Below are 25,587 nucleotides of genomic sequence, written 5' to 3' on the forward strand. Positions count from 1 at the left end.
CCACCAGCTAACATGATCCACTAAAACAACATGGATCGTTTTTAAAACACTAATAAACATTATTACGGAATGAATGTAACGGATATTTAAAATATAAGATAGCAAAGCAGCGACAGTTAGCCAGCTAGCATTGACGTACCTCTGCAGCTTGTTTAATTTCTTTCAAAATGCTGTTAAAATCGATTTTGTTTACAACTTGCCGCGCTAGCGCAGCAGGTAGCTGAGCAGTCACTTCCTGTATCTGTCACATGATCTCCTTAGCTCCGCCCCTGTAGCGCGGTCTGCAAAGCTTCATATACCTGCTAGCACTACTAACGTTTAATGTTAGAACAGAAACTAAATATGCAAAATATAAAGATAATCTATGGATGCACAGAAAAAGAATAATGAATAACTCATTTAACCCTTTTTGTCAGAAACCACATCAACAGGAGCCAAAGATACAAAGTCATATTAACCTGTGAACCAAAGCCTCCTCAGAGACCAGCAGCAGGATCCCGAAAGGCTGATCAGTCATCTCAGAGCTGAGCTAAGACGTAAGAGGTTAATCATAATATTGACAATAACAGAATAATAACAGACATGTCAGACTTTATTCAAATATTTTTAAATTTGTGTTTATTTGTGGATTTCTGTATAAATGTTTGGCAGGAAATAACATGTGCTCTTTTTATGTTCAGTCAGACAGTCACACACAGAACTATTAAACACACACACACACACACACACACACACACACACACACACACACACACACACACACACACACACACACACACACACACACACACACACACACACTCTCAGCTGAAACACTCCATGCTGGCCTTGGCTCGCTCCATCTCATGTAGGAAGTTGTAAAACTGAGGCAGCGTCAGCTCTGAAAGGAAAACAGTTACAGGATGAAACATTCTGTGGAGGGTGGCAAACAGATTAAACAGCTGGGGGGTTCTGCTGCCTGTAACCACCTCCAGCATGACCGGAGTGGCATTTCTTTGGAGGCACAGCCCTCCATGTGCTAACCAGAGGTGCCCTGACTGCCATCAGGTACCAGGATGAGATCCTCAGACCCACTGTGCGACCACATACTGGTGCAGTGGGCCCTGGGTTCTTTCTGATTCATGACAATGGTAGGCCTCATGTGGCTAGCAGCAGATCCAGCACACCTGGGACATCATGTCTCAGTCCATCCACCTACGCCACACTGCACCACAGACTGTCCAGGACCTGACTGATGCTCTGATGCAGGTCTGGGAGGAGATCCCTCAGGAGAACACCCACCGCCTCATCAGGAGCATGCAGAGAGGTCATACAGGCACATGAAGGCCACACACACTACTGAGCCTCATTCTGACTTGGATCAGCCTGTGATGTGATTTTCCACTTTTATTTTGAGTATGGTTCCAAATCCAGCCCTCCATGGGTTAATAATTTTGATTTACATTGATCATTTTTATGTTATTTTGTTCTATGTGATAAATAAAGACTTTCTACTGGGGAGGAGTTTCAGTCATGTCATGGATCTGTCCCTCAGATGTCTGTCCAGTGTCCTCCTCGTCCTGTACTCTTTCAGTGATTCTTAGGACATGCTGCTTATCTCTGCCTGTTTTTGGTACAGTGCTACTTTAAACTGCTGCAACAACAAACAAACAGAGCAGCGGGACTACCAGCAGCAGAATGTCAGAGTAAATGATAGTTTCCAGTTATAGTCCCCATCCCTCCAGCCGGACCGGCCTGTGGGGAGAACTGGACGTCCTTCCACTGACTGAGACTCAATGCTGATTATAAAACCTCTCTGAGCGGCACATCGACAACAATCTGCAAATTCTGGAAGGATTCAAATATGTTAATAACGTCAGAAATGCTTGAACTCTGTTGTTTTATGCACGAAGAATCAATCAATCAAGTCAGGGAGACGTCTCAGTCCTCCTCCATGTCTGTCGGCGCTCACTCACCCATGAAGACGTTCTCAGTGGAATTCCCCTTCCTGACCACCAGCTTTAACTGCAGGAGAACATGGAGTGAGTGTGAACTCAACAAGAGTGTGTGTGTGTGTGTGTGTGTTGCCTTCATACCTGCAGGAAGATGTTGCTGACTTTCTGGATTTCACTCGTTCCAACCGTCACTGGTGGGATCAGGAAACATCATCATTTTTATTTCACTTATAAAAACACATCTGTGTTGACGTTGTTCTTCCTGTTTAAAGATTTATTTCACATGATCCTGGGTGATATGAGCCCGCCCCTCTGGGTGCTGACCCGTGCTCGGCCTGTCGCCTGTCCGATAAGCTTCCACAGAAGCCGGACTCGACGCCGCTCATGTTGACTCACTGTCAACATGCAGAGACACCATCTGTCTGTCTGCCTGTCTGGCTGAAGCTGTTGCATGTCAATGAACAGTCAGGTAGAGCACCACACACACAGCCACGCCCCGTCCACTCGCCTCATAATACCAGCACCGGCCCAACAACAGCTCCACTTTGCGCTGACGGCCACATTAGCATTTCTATCAGCAGGTGAGTCATTAGGCCCCTCTGAATGAATAATGAGGCCCGGGCTACAATGTAAACAAAGCACGAGCCATGCTAATGTGCTGCAGGCTCATGAATAAGCACAGACAGCAGCAGCTCACCTCCGAACTTCCACTCCATGTCCACCAGCTGGTTGACCATCAGAGTCTGTCTGAGAGCCAGCCTGGACAGCGCCGCGTGGTTCTCCCCCCACTGCAACACACAGGCGGAGCCCGTCACACAACGCACACACACACACGTCTGTCATCTGTTCTGACGTCGTTTGTCGTTTTAAAATCTTTCTCTGGAGTTGTGATTTAGTTTTCTTATTAATTTACAACTTTGAATCTAGAGATTAGAGTTTTGTAATTTCAGTTTTTTCCTCATAAAACATTTTCCTGAATTCCATCAGCACCTCCACTGTATTGGGCAATAAGAAGCCATCAAGTATTCATGTCTAATAAAGACAAATTTATGAATGTGGCAGACTTCCTGATGAATAAATATGCACTTTAATGGTGTATTTCTGGCACAGAAGAGAGCATGTGAGACGTTACCTGCTGTGAAAAACGAGCCGCCTTGTCCTCGTTGAGTCCTGAGGAATGAACCGATAACTCAGGGTTAGTCTCATTTACATCACTGAGCGGTAACACCGTGAGAATCCAGCCTTCATGAGATGACGCGTCATAAAGAGAAGGCTTTCCAGCAGCTGTCTGAGAGGCGGCTGTGTTAGTGATGGACTCTGTGATGAAGGCTTACCTAACGTCAGCAGGTCCGCCTTGATCTGCTCGGCTGTCAGGTTTCTCTTCAGGGCTCCTGCAGAGGAAACACACAGAGACGGAGCGCTTCCTTAGGCCGCAGCTCGCTGTCATTTTATAGCCAAACGTTCACCAGTGTCAGGTTCTGAGCATCGTGGGAACTTTTCAAGCACACTGACGCAGAGGGTGATAAAGTGCACTGATGGAGTTACAGATCAGGTGTTTGTAGAGATTCTTTGTCATGACCGGCCATGCTCCAGTGTATTAAGACGTTTTTAGGAGCGCCCCAGGTGGAATCCTGGTTTCCACATCCATAAGTACACAAAGATCTGTGTGACCTTCACCTAACCAGCTGAGGTGGGGGCGCTCTGCACAGGTCGATGAAAGCTGCACTTTCTCTGTCCATGTTTGGTGCAGCAGCTACAAACACAGACTCATCGCTAAACTAAAGGTAAGATGGCAGCACGAAGGACATGTGTGTGTACTTTGTACTTTTAACCTTTGGACAGTCAGACCAGCTCATTTCCCCGCTGTCCAGTGTTGGTGCTAAGCTAAGCTAACGGCTTATTTGATGACCAGATTCTGGGGAATGTCGTGTGTGTGTTTCTCTCACCCTGTGGCACCATGAGGACGCTCTTCATCAGGTTCCTCAGAGGCCCGGCACTCATCCCATGTTGGGCTGCAAACTCAGAAAGCTGCTGCATGAACCTATCAGTCTACACACACACAGAGAGACACACACACAGAGACACAAACGCATGCATTCATTTGCACAGACACACAAAAGACCAGACGATGTTTTACCTCGGTTCAGTTATCAAGGCTAATCACTGTGTGTGTGTGTGTGTGTGTGTGTGTGTGTGTTCACCTCTTTCGGCTCTAGGAGGAACTGGAACAGAATTTCAATCAGACGAAGAAATTGCTGCACACAATGAAAACAAACATTAATGGTCTGAAAAGCTGTGAAAGAAAGACGTTTATCAGGATTTTAAGTCCGGGAACACTGAGTTTTCTGCACATTTCAAAGACTTGTGTCATGTTTTTGTGCAGTTATTTATTACAACAAACGTATTTTATATTTCCTGTCAATAAACAACATTTACAGGCTCTTACAAAATTCATGGAATGAAGCTGAAACTGCAAACGTCTCCTCCTGATTTTCACTTTTAGGAGTTTCCAGGTGTGAGTGCAAAAGTGAAGCCTTTATTATTATTATTATTTATTATTATAGTATTTACTATCACTGATCAGCGCCTTACAGCATCTGTGTCTATGGAAACAACAGCTTCCAGGAAATCACAACACAAAGAGGAAAAACAAAATCATTATAAGAGGAATTATTTTCTTTGTAAAGACAAATTCTCAGCTTTAACATCATGTGGCACAAACACACAGAGGCTGGAGCTCAGACATGTGAGTATCATAATAATGTATCTGCCAGGATAACATTTGATTTTCTTTCCTGTGTGAGTGTGACTGTAAAACATCATCCTGCTTGGTTTGAGTGCATCGACCAGTTCTCATCTTTTCTGGCTGAATGGGCTCAACAAGTATCACGTGACGTGGGCACAGTCCTCTGTCACATGACTGCAGCGGTGACGCTGTTACAGTCACACACACAGCAGCAGCAGCGTTTAGTAACATCCTGATCTGAATGTATGTCGTGACTCTTCTCACGGGAGTAACATGGAAACATGAACATAAAGCCTCTGAAGGCCGTTCTGTTTGGTTACCTCCACAGTGTGTGTTGTCGCTGCCAGCTGCTGCTGCTGCTCTTAAAGCTAACGAGCTAACGAGCTAACTCATGAGCGCTCATGCTTTAAATCTGCGGTTTTTACCTGCTCGTTGAACTTATTCAGGTTCTGGAAGTCGGTGCCGACAGAATCCGGCACGACGTCTTTACTGAAGTGAAGCTGCATCGTTGTTTCTCTGCTGTTTTCCTGAAAGAACAGCTCGGTCTGCGCTGCGCTGCTGCAGGAGCACAGTTCCGGGTTCACTACTGCGCATGCGCGTCTTAAGTTTCTGCTTAGGACGAAACTTTAAAAGGTTTTAAGGGCAAATTGGTCGTAAGGAAGCATTAAATATTAACACCTTTATGACCAGCCATTTATCTGACAGTTGTACACAAATGATGAAATGTATGTTTGGGCCACATGAGTCCCTGGACCTCCATGATTGTTTTATTTTATTGTACTTTGAGTTGTTGTTGTTGTTGTGTCAGATTTTCCCATCTTAGTAAAATGAGCAGTGTAGCCGACAGGACAAGCCTCAGCTGTTCACCTTCACCTCAGAGACGAAGGACACTCTTTGAGGACAGCAGGTCTCACACAGACCCCCCCAAACTGAGCTCCTCCACCACATAAACCATGTTTCCCTCCAGTCAGAACTGATGGAGCTGAACCTTCAGAATGAAAATGACCTGGATGACCGAGGACCTTCATCAACATAACAACACGACAACAAACCCAAAGTGTGGAGGGAGAGCAGCACTTAGTACTGTGTTATTAATAGTAAATTACATCATATTGACTGAAACAGCCTTTTAATGATGTTATAACTGCTCCACGTGGGCTGATGAAGTGTTCTGCAGTTCCACTTATAAACACTGGACAGTGTGTGTGCACTGACACACTACTATAACCTGCTGATAATTGTGCAGCATGTTTACACAGGAGCATGTGCAGAGAGCGTTAACAGGTGAGTTCCAGGTGAAACTGAAGCCTGGTGGAGCGAGAATAGGAAACTACAGAGAGAGAGAGAGAGAGAGGCGGATTAAAAAATAGTTCCTGTTCGCAGGTCTCTCCTCGGGCCACAGAAAATGGGAGTTGGCATTCTCACCTGGGAAAGCCTTTAACCCCCCCTGAGCGACCAATGTCCTCTGGTGTGTGCGTGCGGGGCCGCCCGTGGGCCGACCCACAGCGAGGCTCAGCGTTATAAACCGCAGAGACACGCAGAGAGAGCGAGACACAGAGAGACGGGGAGAGAGAGCGGACCTGCAGCAGCACGCTGGGACGGAGCGGAGACCTGCAGCCAGTCTGAGTCCTGATCCGCGCTCAAGTTCAACGCTGACTTTACTTTTCGAACTCTTTTAAAGACGTTTTCCACAAACTTTGACAGAGCAGAGCACTCCTCCCGCAGACCTGCACGCTTCCTGCCGTGGATGAGAGGAACTCGCGTGGATGGTTATGTAAGTATCTCACCGGGGAGTGGGGGGGGGGGGTGTCTTTTTCTGGATTTATTGCAGATTAATTTACGCATGAAAAGTGTCAAAGTTCCACTTTACGCACGGACTGTGTCGCTCCACGTCCACGTCTTTACTCCATCGCGCATTAACACTAAGCGTGCAGGGCTCCTCGGTGCCCATGTGCACGGAGAGCGGAGAGATGTTGAACCTGGTGAGGTAATAATTAATATGAACAGCCATTTTTAGAGCTCGCATCTGTTCCCGGTCCGTGTCCTGTGGTGTCTGGACTCTGCGTGTTCGGCCTCTGCTCTGCGCTCTCTGAGCTTTAGCTGATTTTGAGTCAGTTTAATCTGAATCTTCTGTTAATTCGCGTTTGATCAGCGCCTGGAGGGTTAACTAACACCGACTCGTGGTGAGTGTGCCGCGCTGTATATTCGGTTCCGGTTCTTGGGACTGCATGCCAGGACTGTCCTTTCCTTTCTTTTTTTTTGTGAACATGCACTGTGAGGGTCCAACTTCCTCCTGAGGACCAATGTCCTCCTGTCACGTGCTGATGTATTAGTTGAGCTGTTGGAACAAACATGTCTGCATGAGTTCAGGAAGAAGCCACGCGGTGGAAGGTGAGCGGAGGGACGGTGCTGGACCTCAGTCCAGAGGTCTGAGCTCTTTAAAACGGCCAGCAGGGGCAGACAGGCTGCAGGGGCAGGAAACACACACACACACACACACACACACAGAGGGAGACACACACACACACACAGACACTCACAGAGGGAGAGAGGGAGAGAGACAGACACACATCAAGCGAGAGTGAGAGACACAGACACAGAGAGAGAGAGAGAGACATACAGACACACACAGACAGAGAGAGAGAGGCACACACACACACAGAGACACACACAGAGGGTGAGACACACACACAGACACACACAGAGGGAGAGACACAGACAGAGAGACACACACACACATCAAGCGAGAGAGAGAGACACACAGAGAGAGAGAGAGAGGCACACACACACAGAGACACACACAGAGGGAGAGACACACGCACAGAGAGAGAGACACACACACAGACACATGCACACACACAGACAGACACAGCGAGAGAGAGGAGAGTGAGGGAGACACACACAGACACACAGAGAGAGAGACACACACTGAGCTGTGATTTTAGGCCAACTTCGTGATAAGCGTGTGAGACGGCCTCACAGCTGCATCATGAGTATCATTACAGTTAAAGAACTATTCTTTATTCATTTATAACTTCAGGTTGTGCAGACATGAAGCACCAGGTCCTCACAGCTGGACTCTGAGCTTCTGATATTTGTGTACAAGTTGTAGCTGTTCCATGTTCTGAGGCTCAGAGTGATGCTGCTGCTGCTCATCAGTGATGCACAGACTCGTGTGTTCACGTCCCCGCTGCGGTCAGCCCGAGTCTTCAGTGACACTGTGGAAGGACCGGTTCTACCCTGAGCAGTATCAGTACTCCTGCAGACGCCTCGGCTCACATTCCTCTCAGCACACCTGTCACAGTCTGTCACAGTCTGACTGATCTCACCGGCAATTTGTACAGAAAACATTTTTTATTATTATTATTATTCTGTGGGTAGCAACATATGATTAACCCATTCATGACACATGCATGCAGAGCTGCCGTGGACAGACAGGACAGAAACACTTTCTCGTCTTTTGTTGCTAACGTCATACTCGTTGTTGCTTTTAGTTGCCAGAAGGGGGCGATGTCGATAATATGCGTGAGAACAGGAAGGTTGTGAACGCTGTGTGTGTCACAGAGCGGCTATAAACACACACACACACACATTCTGATTAACGGCATGTTATGAGGTCTCAGGTGGGAGTTTGTGTTCATTCAGATTAAAACAAACATGTCAGGTGCCGGCGGACGCCTCAGCCGGAGCATCAGGAGCTTAGTGCCGGTGAAAGGTCTGTAAACAGACAGGCGACGTGTGTGTGTCTGCAAACACACAGTGAGGAGGTCTGTCGGTGTGAAGTCCGCTCACACTTTGCTGCACCTTCAAGCTGGTGAAGGGCCGCACGCAGCACAGGTGAAGTGACGGCGTCCGTCACACAAACTGTTCGTGGTTCAAAGATGGCTGAAGGCCAAGCGACAGAGCAGACAGTGTTTAAACTGTAGCGCTCCATCTGAGCTGGAAGGGGCCATAAAGTACATGACAGACGAGGAATGTGGCCCCCAGAGAGAGAGAGAGAGACCCCGAGGAGCTGACCCCCCTCAACACACACACACACACACACACACACACACACACACACACACACACACACACACGCTTTGGGGAGTGAACAATCCCCTCTTGCAATGCGCTCCCTAATCTCTTGCCACCAGACTAAACTTTGATGTGAAGCCCCCTCCTCCTCTTCCTCCTCCTTCCTCTGTCCTCTGTGGCCCCTTTTCGTGGGCCCCTCAGTCTCTGCCCTCCATCCTTCCTCCTCTAATTCATTCTCACTTCTCTGAAAGCAGCACACACACCATGAGGATCTACACACACACACACACACATAAGGAACATCCAGCATGCTAATCAGGTGCAAAAATCACAACAATAACTCATCGATCTGTAGCGGTGGAGGCGATGACATTCAGTGTTGGAGTGTAAACACACACCATGAAGACGCCACATCAGGTTGGAGCACAGTTTTCGGGTCGCTCCTTCGGGCCGGTTCAGCAGGTGCCTGGTTGGTGTGTAGGTGAAAGGTCGGAGGCGTGTGGGGCCGCCAGCATCCTGTCAGAGCGCTAAACTCCGTCACCTCTCCATGGCACGGTGGAGGGGGAGTCCCCCGGCTCGTTAATATGCAGGGACGGTTTGTGTTAGAGGGCACGCGCCTCACGCTGACTTCCTCCCGGCTGCCACCTGAGTGTGTGTGTCTGTGTGTGTGTGTTACTCATGTTGTGTGGAGGTAAATCTGTCGCCTTGTGGTTCCTCCTCTCTGCTTTGTGAGGTGAGGTGAGAGGGTGAGTGTGATGAAAACAGGTGTGTGGTGATGTTCCTGTGGTTCCTGTGTTGCTGCTTCCAAACATGCCGCAGTGTTTGTTCCTCTCTGAATCCGGCGCAGGTTGCAGGCAGCACAGACTCCAGACATATTTGAGTTTTTATCTGTAGATTGAACACAATCCTGGTTTTTCAGAAACGCTGCCAGTGCTTTGACAAGTTTATCTCATCTGGCAGCCACGCTGGCAGGTGACTGACTAACATTCAGAGACTCTCAGTGAAGGAAGTCTGCATTTCGTTACAGGGAGCGAGTCCAAGATGACGTTTTTACAAGTTTTTGGTGATTTATAAGGAATTATGTGACGAAATGGCATCAGTTTGAACGTCGACTTAACACAGTGAACTGAGTGCGCTGCTTCTCAGTCAGCGTGGGCTCATAGTTCACTGTTAACCCTGTGCAGGACTGGTTAACGGCCCATTGTTAGGGCTCGAATGGCTACATACCTAGAGATAATTAACTTTTACTCTGTAGAAAGCTGCAGATCAGCCAAATATTCCCTGATTTTTTGTCATGTGACTGTTGATCACATGTGAGTGAGTCATGGCTTCATAGATGCGGAGAAGAGTGCAGAATATTTAGATTTTTACAGAATCTTTTTAGTGCAAATTCTTTTATTTTTGCAGAAATTATTTAAATGAAATATTTTAAACCAGTTTAAATTTTTCCAGATGGAACTACATCTACATCATATATGATGCCTTCAAAGACAATCGGAAAGCACGCACAGGGCTTCCACACATACTTACATACAGCGCATTATGAACCTGCAGGCCGCGCTGTGCTCGTTGTAATTGTATACCTCTCGCCCGGAGCGTGACCTTTGGCTGCGTCTCCTCCGTTAACCTGCCGGGTGGATCGCAGGGTTTCTCTGTTGTTATGAGGTCTGCAGTCTGACTCCAGGAAGACGTCTGAGTGTAAAACCATCTCTCAGAGCTCCTCTGATGTCTCTGCACGGGCTTGTTTGACAAATCAATTGGCCTGTTACTTCCTTGAAATGTAAACTTAAATACACACACACACACACAAAGCAATGTGTTGCCACAGTCAGACACACACTCACACACAGCCTGACAGACCTGTGTATCTGTTTACCGGGGGTTTGTTTGGGCATGTCAGCTCTGCTCCTACTTACTCTTTCTTTCAGTCTCTCTCTCTCTTAATGGTTCCGCTCTCTGCTTCATGCCTAACTGAGCCTCAGTAATGCCCGATGGATACTTTTCTCCCGGCGCTGGTGTCATGTGAACTCCCCGCTCAACACGTTCATGCCGGTCCTTGTGCAGTAAACATGTTTACAATCAAAACGCAGAAGTCATGTTTGTGCTTTGTACTTTCATTTTCTCCGAGCTCACACTTTACGAAGCCAAACTTTCAGTTGCCATGGTGACGTGTCCCGCCCGTAGGACGAGTTGTACCGATGTTCTCCTGCCGTGTTCCAGCAGTGTTCTCAGGTGGATTACAAGCTCTTGCACAGTTGAAGCCATTTTTTTTCTTCCTACATTTGTGCGTCTGGAGGTCGGGGCGGTGGAGCCGTGGAATCCTTGACCCTTCTTCTTCTTCTTCTTTCAGCATGCTGGCAGGAAGCTGCTGCTTTGCAAACACACAAGCTGCCTGACTGTCAAACTTTATTGACAAACATCTGTAGCTGGGAGGGGCTTATGGCTGATGTGTTTGTTTACTGTCAACTGATGATGAAGGTGATGATGCTGTGATGGTTCAGTTCCCACAGGGCCTCTGATCTGTTGTGTCTCTTCCAGGTTTGAAAAGGAGTCAGGACAGAAACTGGACCAGTCGACCACGACCGCGATGCCTTCCAACAAATACTCTGCTGCTATCATGGAGGAAAGCAACAACATGACCGCCACAGTGAGCCTCACACACACACACACTCACACAAAGCCTCTCTCTGAGCCAGCTGCCGTTTAAAAGAGTGTGTGTGTGTGTGTCAATGCCAAGGCAGATGCCCGGATAAGAGTGCCAGCATGTTATATGAGTCTAATTGAGAATGCATGTTGGCTGTGAGGGCATGCGCCACATGCTAACAGCTGCAGGAGTGCGGGTTAGAGAGAGAGAGAGGGAGGAAGGAAAGGAAGGAGGACTCGGAGAAGGATGGAGGAGGTCGCTGCTGCACACTAGTGTCTTTATACACTCAGAAAATGGATTCTCTTCAAGTATTTAGAGCAGAGAGGACGCACACTCCGAGCACACACTGCTCCCGTCAGCCGTTATTTCTTCTTCCTCTTTTCCTCTCCTCTACTTCACTCCGCCTGAATGGGACACTTCCTTCCCTTCTGCCATCTGCTTTTCTACACATGTCAATTAAAATAAAGGGTTCTGTTGAAACTAAAAGTCCTGCCCTCCTCAGCAACCAGCAGGAAGCCGCGTCGGCCTCACGTGTGAGCAGCAGTCACATGACCAACACGGCTTCCTGCTGGTTGCAGAGGAGGGCAGGACTTTTAGTTTCATACTTATAGGAGCAGAGCTCCTGTTCTTTTCACCTGCCCCCCCCCTCCTCTTTTGTCTCATCCGACCTATCATCACAGCTCTGAGCCGTCCTCTCTGTGTATTGATCGCTTGTGTCCGCGGTCCGTCCCAAACCAGACGCCGGCCTGCGCTCAGAATCACCTCGACCTTGCTAAGATGTTTTGACAGCGTCGTCGGAGCTGCCTCCGGGCGCTAACTGTGGAATGTGTCTCCACCACCCCCACACACACACCGTCAGGACGTCTGTCCTGAACTCACCATGCATTCATTGCGTGTTTTTTGGTGGTATGTTTTCAAAGAATGAGGTTAGGAGAGAGAGACGGATCACTGGTGCCTCTTTGATGCTTCACTGGGCATGTTCATGTCTGCCAGCAGTGAGGAAGAAGAGGGGGGCAGGTTAATGGATGATAATGACGATGATGATAGTGTGTCTGAATCAGTAATTTAACATGAAAGAATCAAAGAGAGGAACGGATCAGTTTTTCCTTTAACATCCGAGTTTACACCGAGCTTTTGTATTTGTCCAGCATTTAAAGTGCGTTTCCTGTGTGTTTAGGAGCGTCTGAACTGAAGAACCATCGCATGTTCTAAAGCTCCCAGACTCCGCTGGCGCTAAAACTTAAACGCTCAGTTTGACTCTTGACTGAACGACGTTATTGTGTTTCACTCTGTAACAGTGATTCACTTTGATGAGGTTTAAAAACAAACACACACAGCGTTAGAGTTACATGTGCAGTGTGTCAGGAGGAGGAGGAGACGTCTTCTTTGATGCAGAGTGAGATTACAGAGGCGAAGACGGATGAAAACGCCCGGCGGCGTGTGCACGCCTGTCTGCTGTGTCTGCCGATGTGTCACAGTTTCGGTGAAAACCTGAATGTGCCAATTAGCCTCCCAGAGCCAGTAAACGAAGCCGTGGCGGGGGTCGCTGTGGGCCTCCGTCAGCCTCCGTCAGCCTCCGTCAGCCTGCGCAGGTGTGAGTGAGTGTCTTCACCGCCCTCGTCTGTCAGCGCTCCCCGCAGGCCGCTGCTGTCAGTATCAAAATCTCTTCCTGTCAACAAGGGATAAAAAAAAAACACAGAGGACACATGTCACTGTGCGCCATCAGTCACATCTGGACTGTGAGTGGTTGGTTGGAACACAGTTCCTCCAACATGTCTCCTCCATCTACTCAAACATGGACGGTGTTTCTGTCTCTGAGGTTTGAACCAATCAGGCTGCTCCATCAGCTCCACTGACTGTCTGGGACTGTCTCTGTCCTCCTGTCCTCTGCAGCTGACCTGACCATTGGACATGGATCCAGAGTCAGCCTGCACTGAGTTGCGCCACCAGGGGGCGTGTTGATCTGTTGATCTGTTGTTGTTGTTGAGTTCAGAGGTTAAATACTTTAAGTACATTTAAAAGCACTTAAGACTTTCACTTAAGTAGGATTGTTGATGCAGCACTTGTACTCCTACCTCCGCACCAGCCTTCAGTGCCTCCTCCACCCCTGCATGTATGTAGGTAGTCCTGGCTGCAGCCCCCCCTCCACTTGAACCTGTCTCTTTACATGTTCAGACTCTCTGCAGCAGCACTCTGTTCGTCTGTCAGGACAGTTAGACGTTAGTGCTTCACACAGTAGGAACGTCTGTGATGGCTCTCACAGCAGCTGCTCTTCATCCCTCATCTGTCCTCACTCACCTCCTCATCACTCATCACAAACAGTCTCACAGTAAATATATCTGCTCTGCTGCCTGACCTCCAAGCATGAGACATAATTCACTGGCCAGTGAAGGGTTACAGCTCACATACAGTAGCTGAGCTCTTTAGATGGATTCTGGGATCAACGGCACAAACAAACACTCTGTCCTCCTCAGCAGGACGCCATGATGGATCACATGTGAGCAGCAGTCACATGACCTGGTGTGTAGAAGCTGGAGCCCAGACCACACTTGGCGCTCAAAGGGTTAAATTTGAGTTTTAAACGCTAAAGGGTCAAAATCTGTGAAAACATCTCATCTGTCATGTTCGTACCCGGCGAATGATTCCGAGTCTGTCTCTCTGTTTACCGCTGTCAGCGCTTCTCACTGGTTCCCATCTTGAGCGCACACTTTCACTCAAGTTCACAGAGTTCACTTGTTATGGGGGAAATTTGGCTCACACACACAAACACACACACAGACACACACTGACACACACACGGACTCACTCACACACAGACCGCATGCATTCCCTGTTTTTACGACCACAAACAGCCTCAGATTTGCTGCGTTGCTGTGATTCGCCTCAAAAAGTCCATCTGTCTCACAGCTGCTCGTCTGTCTCCGGCCTCGTCTCTCTCTGTCTTCACCCTGCTCTCTCTGTGTCTCTCTCTGTCTCTCTCTGCTCGTCTCTCTGTCTTCACCTCGCTCTGTCTCTGTCTCGCTCTGTTTATGTTACTCTGCCGCCCGTCAGGTTGACTTTCTGTGTCTTTGGTTGATTAATAATTTGTCATCATGTCTCTTGAGTCCTGTCTCTTCATGAACTGCAGATCAGTTCCACAACAGTTTCCAGCTGGATTAGTGCAGATGACGTGTGGGCATTTCCTGTTCACAAACTCACTTCAAACGTGTCCTGAACGCGGTGCAGGCGCCTGTCCTGCTGCTAGCACAGTTAGCTCCTCACTCCTGTTTTTGCAGCTGTAATGTTTGCACACACTCACATGTAAATCCTGTCAGGTGTTACCCACACACTCTGATATCAGTGCATCTTTTGTATCCGCTCCTCGTCTAATCTGAGCGGGGGTGAAGCAGGATTAGTGGAATCAGGATTTTAGGAAGGGATGCTGTGCAGTTCATGTCCAAACAGAGCTGAAACAGAAGCTCTCCTGTGAGATGAAATGATGCAGAGAGGAAGAGTAATGAGCGCGTCCCGCATGCCTTCAGGCCCGGAGCCGTTTCCCTCACCGACCCTCTCCTGTGGAAATGCCGGCTGCTGCCTCAGAGATGTGAGTCAGATGTTCGTTGAGCGCGGCTCCATCACAGGGTGTGAGTCTCCTGTTAAATATGAAGCTTAAAATATCCTCATATTTCTCCCATCTATCATCGGCACTTTATGATCAGAGCGCACGCTCGACAGGTGACCCACTTGGAGAGATTTATGCTCCTCATCGCTCTTCTTGAACAAGTCTGGACTGCTCCGCACTCCGCTCTGCTACTAGTTAGTCCCTGTGGAGTCATGTGACTTGGTTTAATAGCCGTGCAGTCAGAGGCAGCGCTGCTCACCTTTCAGGAATATCGCCAACATGACGCATCATCATCATCATCATCATTATCTGAGGCTTTCAGAATGTGCAGCGTTGGAGTCAGCTCGCTGTCAGGCAGCACTTCAAACACACCGTCATCCACGCTGGGTGGGCCGGCAGCTACAGGAACACTTCCTGTTTGTCTCGTTAGGTAACAAATTACCTGAGAAGGACCAGACCCAGCCGTTAAAGACCTCGTTACAGAAGCAATGATCCAAAATGAAAGTAACAAACTGATCATTATTTTCATTTTCGAGTCCTCAGAAGAAAGTTGAACCTGAGTGCCTTCTGGTAGGCCCTGCCTGTTGCAGCACGCTGCATTCATGATGTTCAACATGGTCGCCCTCCTCTCGTCTCCTCTGTTCTGCATTAACACATCCTGTAAATTATGTCAGGTGACTGCTGGCCTCCTACCGCAGGGCCATTTTTAAGCACTGGAGGTGAGAACCAGAGAGCAGGAGGGGGTCTCAGTGCAGCCTGTGTAAGAGGAAATAACCCTCCACACCAGCAGGTGGCACCATTCAAAGGGGGAAACAGTTAAAGTTAGGACTGACTTGATGGCGAGCGTCCTATTGGTGCTGAGGAATCCAGTGTTTCTTTCCAACTGAAGCGTCCATCACTCGTGGTAGATTCAGATTCAGAGACCGTTGGGAAACTGAAATGACTTCCTCGAACCAGTTATTAAGCAGCAGTTTAAACATGTTTTATGACACCGCTCACCTTCCACCTGCAGGCAGCGGTGAACGGAGACACGCCTCCACCCGAGGGCCTGTCTGAGAACGACAGCGGCGTGGAGATGACCAGTGAGAACAGCCCCCTGACTGCCGCTGAGCCGCCCTCCCCGTTCAGCCCCAAACAGAACGGAGACGCCGCCTCTCCTCAAGGTAGCGCCCACAATACCAAAAAAAGAGTTTCATCCTACGCACATGCTCTGATTTGTAGTTTCACTAAACGTGTTGTTTTGTCAGTTTGTTGTCTCCACTGTAAGGAGAAACTCCACCGCTCCTCACTGTATCGTGTTTCTTCTCTCGCCATCTGTCCGACCTTCTGTCCATCTTTTTTCTTCTCTCAGACGGGAACCAGTGTTCAGGAGGAAGCAGGAAGAGGAGCAGGAAGCGCTCAGAGGAGGAGGAAAGTACCTGGGACTCCTACAGCGAGGTAAAGCCACCCACCCACACCTGCTGGTGCTTTAACCATTTCCAATGCAGGGGTGGAGGGGTGGCGTTTAACCCTCTGTCTGTGTCTGCAGGAGAAGCCTTCAACAGGGGCGTCTCAGCTGGGGTTGAGACAGAGACCTCGACCCAGGACCATCTTCCAGGCCGGTCTGTTGCCGCACGGCCACACCAAGCCTCGCAGACAGAGCCGCAAACAGGAGCCCAGCGTCTTACCGGTAAACTCACAGTTAACACTTTCAGTAATGACTAAAAAAACTGCTTTAACCCTCCACGTGTACATATACATCCTTGTTGGAGGCTCTTTGGCTGCAGGTTAGACTGTGAAGCAGGTCAGACTCCAGAAAACACAAACAGAGCTGCGTGTCTGTGGTGCAGAGCTCTGCAGCACAGCAGTAAAATTATAGTTCAGTCAGTTTTTGCTTCCCCACATCCTGCTGTCTCCATGAAGACGCCTCCGAGCGCAGCAAAGAAAATCAGGTTACACAAGGGGCAGAAAATCTTAGAAATCTAAAGATTCTTCTCTGACAAATCCAACTTTTTTCCCTTTTTTCCTCGACATAAGATAAAATATGTGGGGTTTAATTGCACCTTAAGACGAATGTAATGTTGCAGGGACGTATGCCGGCAGTGATTTATGGGAGGTTTGTCCTCAGGTGACACGCTTGAAATTACTCTTAGCTGAGAGGGAGGCTGACGACAGCTGCGTGAGGGAAAATGCAGCATAATTGTCGATCATTTCCCGCTGACTGCGTTCTCCTCTTTCTTGTCTGTCAGTGTGTTGTTGGCCCTCGGGCGGCTGTGATCGCGCCCGCCAGCGTCCCGGAGGCCCCTCGTCTGGAGCTGATGGAACAGGATTCCAAAGACTCTGCTCAGAGCACCAGCACCTCATCCAGCTCTGAAACCCAGCCAGAATACAACGTAAGCGGTGTACAGCGGTGGAGTCCACACGCAGCCACGCTCAAATTTTCTGTATCCGTGCAACAACGTGATGAAAACGCTGCAGCCGTGAAGCAGGGAAATGGTTTCAGGCTGAGCTCAGACAGCTGACAGTGGTTCAAAAGGGGAAGTGGAGGTTTGGCAGGCGGAGGGTAACTCCCCTCACAGAACTCCTCAAAACCTCCTCCACCTGGCCTTGTGTTAGCGCAGGTGGCCGCACACACACACACACACACACACACACACACTGTTTGCTCTGTATCAATAGTTGTATTCAGGGCATGGCGGCGGCGGCGGCCTGCACAGCAGCGCCTCTGTGTGTTTGCTCTCTTCAGACTCCTGCATGCTGGTGTGTCGCCCCCTGCATGTCTCTGCACGACATCCTCACCATGTGTTTGTGTGTGTGAGTGTGTGTTTTCACTCATGGCTGGACTCGGTGGAGCGTAGCGAGTCAGACTCCATTACAAAGCCGTAATGGGTTTTTTTTCTGTTCCGGATCGCACAGCTCGGGCTCTGCGGGGGTTTGTGTGTGAGCGTAGGAATCCCAGCTGCTCATAAAGCAGCTTCAAAGGGAGACAAATGACTCAACTATGGTTTTATCTGTTTTCTGTATTATTTAGAAAGGAGTGCCGTCAGACAGGTGGACAAACACAGACCCAGCCCAAGTCTATGTTCTGACAGTAAACTCTGCTTTCTGTGTCCAGGACAACAAGGGTTTTGGAATCGGCGAGCTGGTCTGGGGGAAAATCAAAGGCTTCTCCTGGTGGCCGGGCATCGTGGTGACGTGGCGAGCCACGGGCAAGCGGCAGGCCAGCCACGGCATGAGGTGGCTGCAGTGGTTTGGAGACGGCAAGTTCTCTGAGGTGAGGGAGGGAGGGAGGACAAAAAACACTCTGAACCGGTTTTTACGTCTCTTGTCTGACATGACGTGTGTTTTACTCTGCAGGTTTCAGCCGACAAGCTGGACTCCATCACCGCCTTCCCCAAGTTCTTCAGCCAGACTTCATACACCAAGCTGGCCTCCTACCGCAGGGCCATCTTTCAAGCACTGGAGGTGAGAACCAGGGAGCAGGAGAGGGTCTCAATGCAGCTCTGTGGTCAGGAAATAACCCTCCACACCAGCAGGTGGCACCATTCAAATGGGGAAAACGGTTAAAGTTAGGACTGACCTGAAGGCGAGAAAAACTTCAGAGTTAATTTTCTGCAGTAATCTGTCCTGAAGTGAACTCTCAGACACTGAAGTCGACACCAGACGTGTGACATAAGCGGCTCGACAGCTGCTGTTGAACGCGGCTGGTGTAAATCCGGGGTAAGAGGTTAATTAGCTGATGTCATCACCGCTGCCCTCTATTGGCTGAAGAACCACTGACAGGGTTCTGACCAAACGGCGACCTTCGGGGTCAAAGTTGAAGCCCATGCGGAAGTGTCAAAACTTGTAATTCATGCTGCAACCACTGGGGGCTGGCTCTAAAAGCGAGTAATTTCCCATAGACTCCCATGTTAAAATGGCCGACTTCACAGCAGAAAAGAACATGTTTACAGCCTGGTACAAAAAACCACTCTGGTCTCAGATGATAGGTTCTCTTCTAGGGTCGATTGTACGGGGGGTGGATTTTTTTTACAACTCACTCGTTTCAATTGTATTCGGACTTAAAATTACGCCTAATTATGGGCGTTGCCGCTTGAGTGACAGACAGTTGACGTATCACAGCGTGAGTTTCCTGCTCCCACGATCGCCCGCCCGCCTAAACCCCGCTCGTGCTCCCCCTCTTTGTCCATGTTTGAGAGTTTTGCCGGACGTGACGCTGCCAACATGGCGGAGCCTCCCACCGAGCCTCAAAACGGCTCTTCAGAAACAAACGGGTGACGAGGGACCGACCACAGAAACTCACACATTAACAGGCCTCGTTTTTCTAATCAAATAATCTGGAAACATGTCAAGGTGAGAGGTGTGTGTGTGTAACACTGCGTTTTCTCTGCCAAGATCGCACAGTGTGTGTGTGTGTGTGTGTGTGTGTAGCCTAGTAACACAAACACTGATGTGTGTCTGAGTGGGAATCCTCGTCAGTTATCTGCTGTCACATCATCCTGGCAATAAAAAAGATGAATGAACAAGCAGCAGGTGAGACGACATTCCCTTAGTTCCAGTCAGACGGGTAAATATTTGATGACAGAGGAGATAACATATGTGGGAAAGAGACGCCTGGTTGACAGTCTGTACATTATATGAGGGCTGTTTTTGGAATGTGTTGGGAACAGAAATCACACTCAGCACCTCTCACGCCCTCACGTCCCCCCCCTCTGCATGTCATGTGTCATTCATCTGATTGATCCGACTCGCCTGCTCTCAGATGGCCAGTATCCGGGCGGAGAAGACCTTCCCTCCCTGCGAGTCGGACAACCCGGAGGACCAGGTCAAACCCTTGCTGGACTGGGCCAACGGCGGCTTCCTGCCCAAAGGAGAGGAGGGACTGAAACCCCGACACAGTGCCAGTGAGCAAGGCAGCAGCAACAATCACACCAACAAACACAACAAACCCAGGAGCTGTTGCTATGTCATGTGTGTGTGTGTGTGTCTCTGCAGACAGCAACCCGCTGGACCACCAGGTCCTGGATGTTTCCCTGCCCGAGTATCTCCCCGCAAAGCGACCCAAAGTCAGTCTCTGTAAGAGCAAGTCCGGCCCGGAGGAGACCTACAGCAGAGGTAGAGGTCAAAGGTCACACTCGGAGGACATTCACTGAAACATATTTTAAACGTTTTTTATATTTTGTCACAATGCTTGTGTTTTTAACTATTTTCCTTTTCTTAGAACAAATGGTGCATGAAGTCCTGAAGAATAAACGAAGTATAGAAGGTAAAGGCTGCTCTGAAGGAGCTCATTTATTGAAGCCGGCATCAGTGTTTACAGCTGTGGATTGATCGTGTGTGTGTGTTTGTGTGTTTGTGTGTTTTGGCAGAGTTCTGCCTCTCCTGTGGTAAAATGAGAGCAGCGACCTTCCACCCGCTCTTTGAAGGAGGCCTGTGCCAAACATGCAAGGTAACAACATGGATCATCTACAACTGATCCACATACCTTTAAAATAAAACTGTCAGCGTCTCACATTCATAATCCGCTCACACACACACACACACACACACCTGCGCTCTGTCAGGCCTGGAGCTCACGGTGGCTTAAGGCCAGCTTTTGGTGAAAGTCATAAAGCCGTCATGTCACACAGATAAACCGGCGTGTCCACATCGTGGGCGGTTTGAGGAATGAAGCTGAAGAATATCAAGGCGAATGAAGAAGTCTGTTTATATTATTATATTATTATGTTGCAGCATAAATACATACATGTAATGCATGAGCCAGTTTACCTGTGCTGCTGCAGATCTCCTAACCCTCGGTCTGTGTTTGATCAGGACGTGTACCTGGAGATATCCTACATGTACGATGACGACGGCTACCAGTCCTACTGCACTGTGTGCTGTGGAGGTCGAGAGGTCCTGCTGTGTGGAAATGCTAACTGCTGCAGGTGCGACACACACACACACACACACACCCCTCTGCCGGTGTGTGTGCCTCCTCTCACCTGGCCTGCTGCTGCTGCTGCTCCCTCTGCAGGTGTTTCTGTGTGGACTGTCTGGACATCCTGGTTGATCCCGGAGCGTCGAACATCGCTCGGTATTTAGACCCCTGGCGATGCTACATGTGTCAGCCGCTGCTGCAGTACGGCGTCCTCAAACGGCGGCACGACTGGAACCTCAAACTGCAGGAGTTCTTTGCCAACGACAACGGGCAAGAGTTTGTGAGTCTCTGAGTTTGAGTTGCATAAAATTCAGCAAACCTTTAAGGCATTTATTCCATTTCCCTCTAGTCACAGAAAGCTAACCTTGTTCTGCTAACCTTCTTTCAGGAGAAACCAAAGATTTACCCAGCAGTCCCCGCAGAGCAGAGGCGACCAATCAGAGTCCTGTCCCTGTTTGACGGCATCGCCACTGGTGAGGATGAGCGTCAGTGTCTGAAAAATTCAAAATCGGTTGTGTCATTTATCTGAAACGTGTGTGTGTTCCCAGGCTACCTGGTGCTCAGAGATCTGGGCTTTAAGGTGGACCAGTATGTGGCGTCCGAGGTGTGTGAGGACTCCATCTCAGTGGGGGTTGTGAGACATGAAGGAAAGATCCAGTACGTCCACGATGTCCGGAACATCACCAAGAAAAATGTACGAGGTTTTTTAAAACGTTGTGTTGTGTGCACGTTTTGAGTCCTCGGCTTCTGATGAACCTCCCTTTAAATCCACCAACGCTAACCTGAATCAGCAAGCTAGCTTTGGAGAAAACAGGCATCAATCAGGTCTCCAGCAGCGAGTCCTGGTGGTCCTCCTGCCCTCTGTGTAGAGCCTCCGTCTGAGGACAAAAACGTGATGAAAGCAACGAGAAGTAGCTCAAAGAAAATAAATACCAGTGTGCATGGACACTGTTTTTACATGCACAGAGTTGTTTCATGATTAGTCAGCTTTGCATTAACACACAGACACACACACACACACACACACACACACACAAACACACTCCAAAGAGCGGGCAGCAGCTGCAGTGACGTGTTTTAAGGGCAGAGGACAAAGCAGCTTCAGCCTCTGTAAATCCCCTCAGGAAGCCTTTCATTTGTTAGTCACGCTGTGTGTGTGTGTGTGTGTGTGTGTGTGTGTGTGTGTGTGTGTGTGTGTGTGTGTGTGTGTGTGTGTGTGGTTCACCACCCTGCTCTCTTCTATTAGCTGTTATGTAAGAGATTAATACACACACCCCTCCACCTCTCCTGGTCCTCTTTCATTCCTGCGTTTCTACGCTGTCTTCGCTGAAAGGACTCTTGTGTGGTTAAGGAGGGGTTCGTATGTGATCGGAGGACAAAGGCGGAGCAGATGGAGCGGCTCAGGCGCCGTGTTTAATTAGCAGTCACGTTTGTGTCGCTGTATTTGCGTGATTCTGAGCTGCATTTGAACAGTTGGTTATTATAAAGTGTCCGTTTGATGCTTTGACCAATGAGGATGTCCACACTGCTGAACTCTATGAACACCTCCAGAAGTCTTTCACTTTTATATATTTGGTGCCACAGCTGTCACTCCCACTGTGTAACACAAGGTGGTGCTGTTGTCTCACTCAGATTCAGGAGTGGGGCCCATTCGACCTGGTGATTGGAGGAAGCCCCTGCAATGACCTGTCCATCGTCAATCCTGCAAGAAAAGGCCTGTATGGTAAGTCGTACCCGCCGGACGAGCTGCGATGACACGCTGTGTGTTCTTTATCCTCCTGAACCTCGTGACAGACGCGCTGATCTTCTCTGACTCTGACGGTGTTCTGTCGCTCTAGAAGGCACAGGGAGGCTGTTCTTTGAGTTCTACCGTCTGCTGAGCGAGGCCAAGCCCAAAGAAGGAGAGGACCGGCCGTTCTTCTGGATGTTCGAGAACGTGGTCGCCATGGGGGTCAATGACAAGAGGGACATCTCCCGATTCCTGGAGGTGGGAAGAAGATAGAGGCTTACAGTCCATCTGTAACACAAACCGAAGTACCTGTAGACCACATTGTTCTGTCTTGTTTTACAGTGTAACCCTGTGATGATCGATGCTATCGAGGTCTCTGCTGCTCACCGAGCCCGGTACTTCTGGGGGAACCTGCCGGGCATGAACAGGTAGGCTGAGGCCCGTTCTCACTGTCAGCACACTCAGTGAAAGGTGAAGTCAGACGGGTAAATATTCACAAGGTGGGACTTTAGATGTCAACTCCAGCTGCTTGCTCAGCTGTGATGGGTTCCTGTAGTCCACCCAGGAACCCATCTGGTAGTCCAACCAGTGTCTCATGTGTCCCCTTTACAAACAGCCAATGGCATTATAGCAAAACATAAATAAAGTTAATGATCCTCACAGGTTCATCGTCACTAATGAACACCACCTTCACATGATGCTTGAAGCTAAATACTGTCACCAGTAGTAGAGAGCTAATGCTAAGCTAACTACAGCATGGTCACATGACTACAGCATCAGCTCCACCAGGGTCACCGCTCTGACCTCTGCTATAGCACATACACCTGGATGATCGTCTGTAGTCCCATGTAGCCTTTGTTCAGTAAACAGTGGGATTTACTGTGTGCGTGTGTGGTAGAATAAAAACACACACACTGAGGGGACAGGCAGTGCTAACATGCTAACACTCCTCCACTCTTCTGTGTCTCAGGCCTCTGTGCGCCTCCGGCATGGACAAGCTGGAGCTGCAGGACTGTCTGGAGCACGGCAGAGTCGCAAAGGTCGGACATGGACACCATAGAGTCACCGTGTGTTGTGGGTTGCTTTGTTCTGACAGCGTGTTTGTTGTGTGACAGTTTGGGAAGGTGCGGACCATCACTACCCGCTCCAACTCCATCAAACAGGGGAAGGACCAGCACTTCCCCGTCCTGATGAACGGGAAAGAAGACATCCTGTGGTGCACGGAGCTGGAGAGGTGGGCAGCAAACACACACACACACACAGTCATGACACACCTTTAAGGTCTTTGTAACTTTGCGTATGTTTGTCCCGCTGCAGGATTTTCGGTTTCCCCGTCCACTACACTGACGTGTCCAACATGGGCCGTGGGGCCAGGCAGAAGCTCCTGGGCCGGTCCTGGAGCGTCCCGGTCATCAGACACCTGTTCGCCCCGCTCAAAGACCACTTCGCCTGCGAATAGACGCCTCGTCCCATCACCAGCAAACAGGCGCCGGCTTGAACCAGTGTAGCAGGACACACAGTGAGAGTAGCTGTTCAGTTTGCGTTGCTGGATCCAGATCCACATAACACACACTAACACAGACACACACAGGTGTGCTTTATCACTACTCCAGAGAGACAGAGGCAGACACCACTGCTCACATCATCCAATATGGAGGCCAGTCAGGAGATCAGGGGGTCGGCTGGGACAAAAGGTGGGAGGAGAGGACACCCGCTCTTTGTTGATTTTAGCTAGTAAGAGCAGAAAAAAGAGAACGATGTGACGACAGTGGTGCAGCTTAACAACGTAACACAAACTTTAGAACGATCGCTCGCTTGAACCAAAGTCAGGAGACGCCTGCTGCTCCTTTTGGTCCAAACATGTTGACTGCACTGCACTGGATACTAAAAGGATTCTAAACGTTTAGCATTCTAGACCTTTTATAAAAGACTTTTATCTTTTTCACTTAAATTTAACAGAAATGTTTAGTTTTTTTTTAAACGCAGGTAAACTCAGTGGTCAGTAGAAGCTAGTGCAGCTGGAGAAGAGGCAGGATTCAGGCTTTCCGTGGATCGTGTTCTTACTTTTATGCTTTGAGTGAAATAGTTTAGTTTTTAAAAAAAGAGAAAAACACGTACTACAGAGTAAACGAACAGTTGTTGTGTAGATAGTTTGTGTTGTATCATCGGAGCGACTCCTCCCTGACAGCTACATACAAATACTTGAAACATGCCAATGCAAAAAAAAAAAAAAACGCGTTTTTCTAACCTTCTGTGGACCGTTTCAGAGCGACGGCGTGTATCCTGCTGTAGATATATAATCATAGAAATGTTCTATTTGACTGTTATGTGTAGGTTTAAGCACCGAGTGTGTGTCACTGTGCATTTTTTTATCCAGAAAGAGGAAAATCGTAAATTAGCACTGACTATATTTAAACTAAAGATTCGACGAGAGGGCTGCCATGAAAATCATGTCAGAGTGGAGCAAACTATCTGCCAGACAGCATGTAAAAACACCCAGCATCGACCCGCGCTGATGGCCTGAACGATAACGCTCCGCAGTGATGATGATGATGATGAAACGTCTTGAAGCTTTACGTGTCACACTGTTCGCTTTAACGTCCGGACTCTCCGACAGTCCTCTGACGTCTCTTTGTTTGATTTCTTTTGAACTGACACACCACAGATTTCACCAAATCCAACTAAAAAGGGCGTTATTACCTCAGACACAGGAGCGTCGCTCCTCCCTCTGCTCCCACACGCCCTGTGAATATATATATATATATATATATATATATATATATACCACACCGTGTATTTTACCACTGGAGCTTCTTCACAGTGTTTCTGCGTACTGTATCCACACAAAGGTTTACATGTGTGTTTTTAACTCTCTGCTTTGACAGAACATGCACGAGCCTTCATGTAGAGACGTCCTCTCTGGTGCTGAAAAGGCCTTAAAGTGCCACCAGGAACCTTTTTTTTTATAAAGATTTTAAAGTCCTTTAACAAACCAAAAGAAGTTGTTTACATGCCTC

The 25,587-nt window shown here is 48.7% G+C and overlaps 2 protein-coding genes across 5 annotated transcripts; one reads left to right on the forward strand and one right to left on the reverse strand.

Annotated features, from left to right (window-relative positions):
• Window positions 1-601: 601 nt before the first annotated feature.
• On the reverse strand, window positions 602-5,253 carry commd7 (COMM domain containing 7). Of its 2 annotated transcripts, XM_028409912.1 has the most exons (10): window positions 5,106-5,253; window positions 4,136-4,189; window positions 3,881-3,983; window positions 3,269-3,325; window positions 3,067-3,104; window positions 2,632-2,722; window positions 2,076-2,125; window positions 1,956-2,004; window positions 790-880; window positions 632-707 (listed from the first exon to the last, which is right to left on the reverse strand). In XM_028409912.1, the coding sequence occupies exons 1-9, from the start codon at window positions 5,184-5,186 to the stop codon at window positions 804-806; spliced, it is 600 nt and encodes a 199-aa protein (XP_028265713.1). In that variant the 5' UTR covers window positions 5,187-5,253; the 3' UTR covers window positions 632-707; window positions 790-803. The 2 variants fall into 2 exon arrangements, with proteins under 2 accessions (XP_028265712.1, XP_028265713.1); XM_028409911.1 differs by having other exon boundaries at window positions 602-880.
• An 825-nt stretch (window positions 5,254-6,078) lies between these two features.
• Window positions 6,079-25,019, forward strand: dnmt3bb.1 (DNA (cytosine-5-)-methyltransferase 3 beta, duplicate b.1). Of its 3 annotated transcripts, none has more exons than XM_028409909.1 (22): window positions 6,079-6,454; window positions 11,236-11,344; window positions 15,955-16,105; window positions 16,294-16,379; window positions 16,471-16,611; window positions 17,171-17,314; window positions 18,037-18,195; window positions 18,279-18,386; window positions 19,684-19,825; window positions 19,917-20,036; window positions 20,143-20,187; window positions 20,291-20,370; window positions 20,736-20,848; window positions 20,938-21,121; window positions 21,230-21,314; window positions 21,390-21,535; window positions 22,474-22,564; window positions 22,680-22,828; window positions 22,913-22,998; window positions 23,541-23,610; window positions 23,686-23,804; window positions 23,888-25,019. In XM_028409909.1, exons 1-22 carry the CDS (start codon window positions 6,447-6,449, stop codon window positions 24,027-24,029), a joined length of 2,478 nt encoding a protein of 825 aa, XP_028265710.1. In that variant the 5' UTR covers window positions 6,079-6,446; the 3' UTR covers window positions 24,030-25,019. The 3 variants fall into 3 exon arrangements, with proteins under 3 accessions (XP_028265710.1, XP_028265708.1, XP_028265707.1); XM_028409907.1 differs by lacking the exon at window positions 6,079-6,454 and adding an exon at window positions 10,474-10,929 and having other exon boundaries at window positions 22,683-22,828; XM_028409906.1 differs by lacking the exon at window positions 6,079-6,454 and adding an exon at window positions 10,476-10,929.
• The last annotated feature ends 568 nt before the right edge of the window (window positions 25,020-25,587 follow it).

The sequence above is a fragment of the Parambassis ranga genome, chromosome 7 (genome assembly GCF_900634625.1).
Source record: "Parambassis ranga chromosome 7, fParRan2.1, whole genome shotgun sequence".
Lineage (NCBI taxonomy): Eukaryota > Metazoa > Chordata > Actinopteri > Ambassidae > Parambassis > Parambassis ranga.

What these genes read in the sequence shown, in the direction of transcription:
- commd7 (XM_028409911.1), bottom strand. Translation starts at nt 5,186, where the DNA reads ATGCAGCTTCACTTCAGTAAAGACGTCGTGCCGGATTCTGTCGGCACC. An exon ending in TGAATAAGTTCAACGAGCAG is followed by an intron (nt 4,190 to 5,105) that starts GTAAAAACCGCA and finishes CATTGTGTGCAG; the next exon opens with CAATTTCTTCGTCTGATTGA. An exon ending in CGTCCTCATGGTGCCACAGG is followed by an intron (nt 3,326 to 3,880) that starts GTGAGAGAAACA and finishes TTTCCTCTGCAG; the next exon opens with GAGCCCTGAAGAGAAACCTG.
- dnmt3bb.1 (XM_028409906.1), top strand. Translation starts at nt 10,793, where the DNA reads ATGTTTGTGCTTTGTACTTTCATTTTCTCCGAGCTCACACTTTACGAA. An exon ending in GCAACAACATGACCGCCACA is followed by an intron (nt 11,345 to 15,954) that starts GTGAGCCTCACA and finishes TTCCACCTGCAG; the next exon opens with GCAGCGGTGAACGGAGACAC. An exon ending in GTTTGACGGCATCGCCACTG is followed by an intron (nt 21,315 to 21,389) that starts GTGAGGATGAGC and finishes GTGTGTTCCCAG; the next exon opens with GCTACCTGGTGCTCAGAGAT.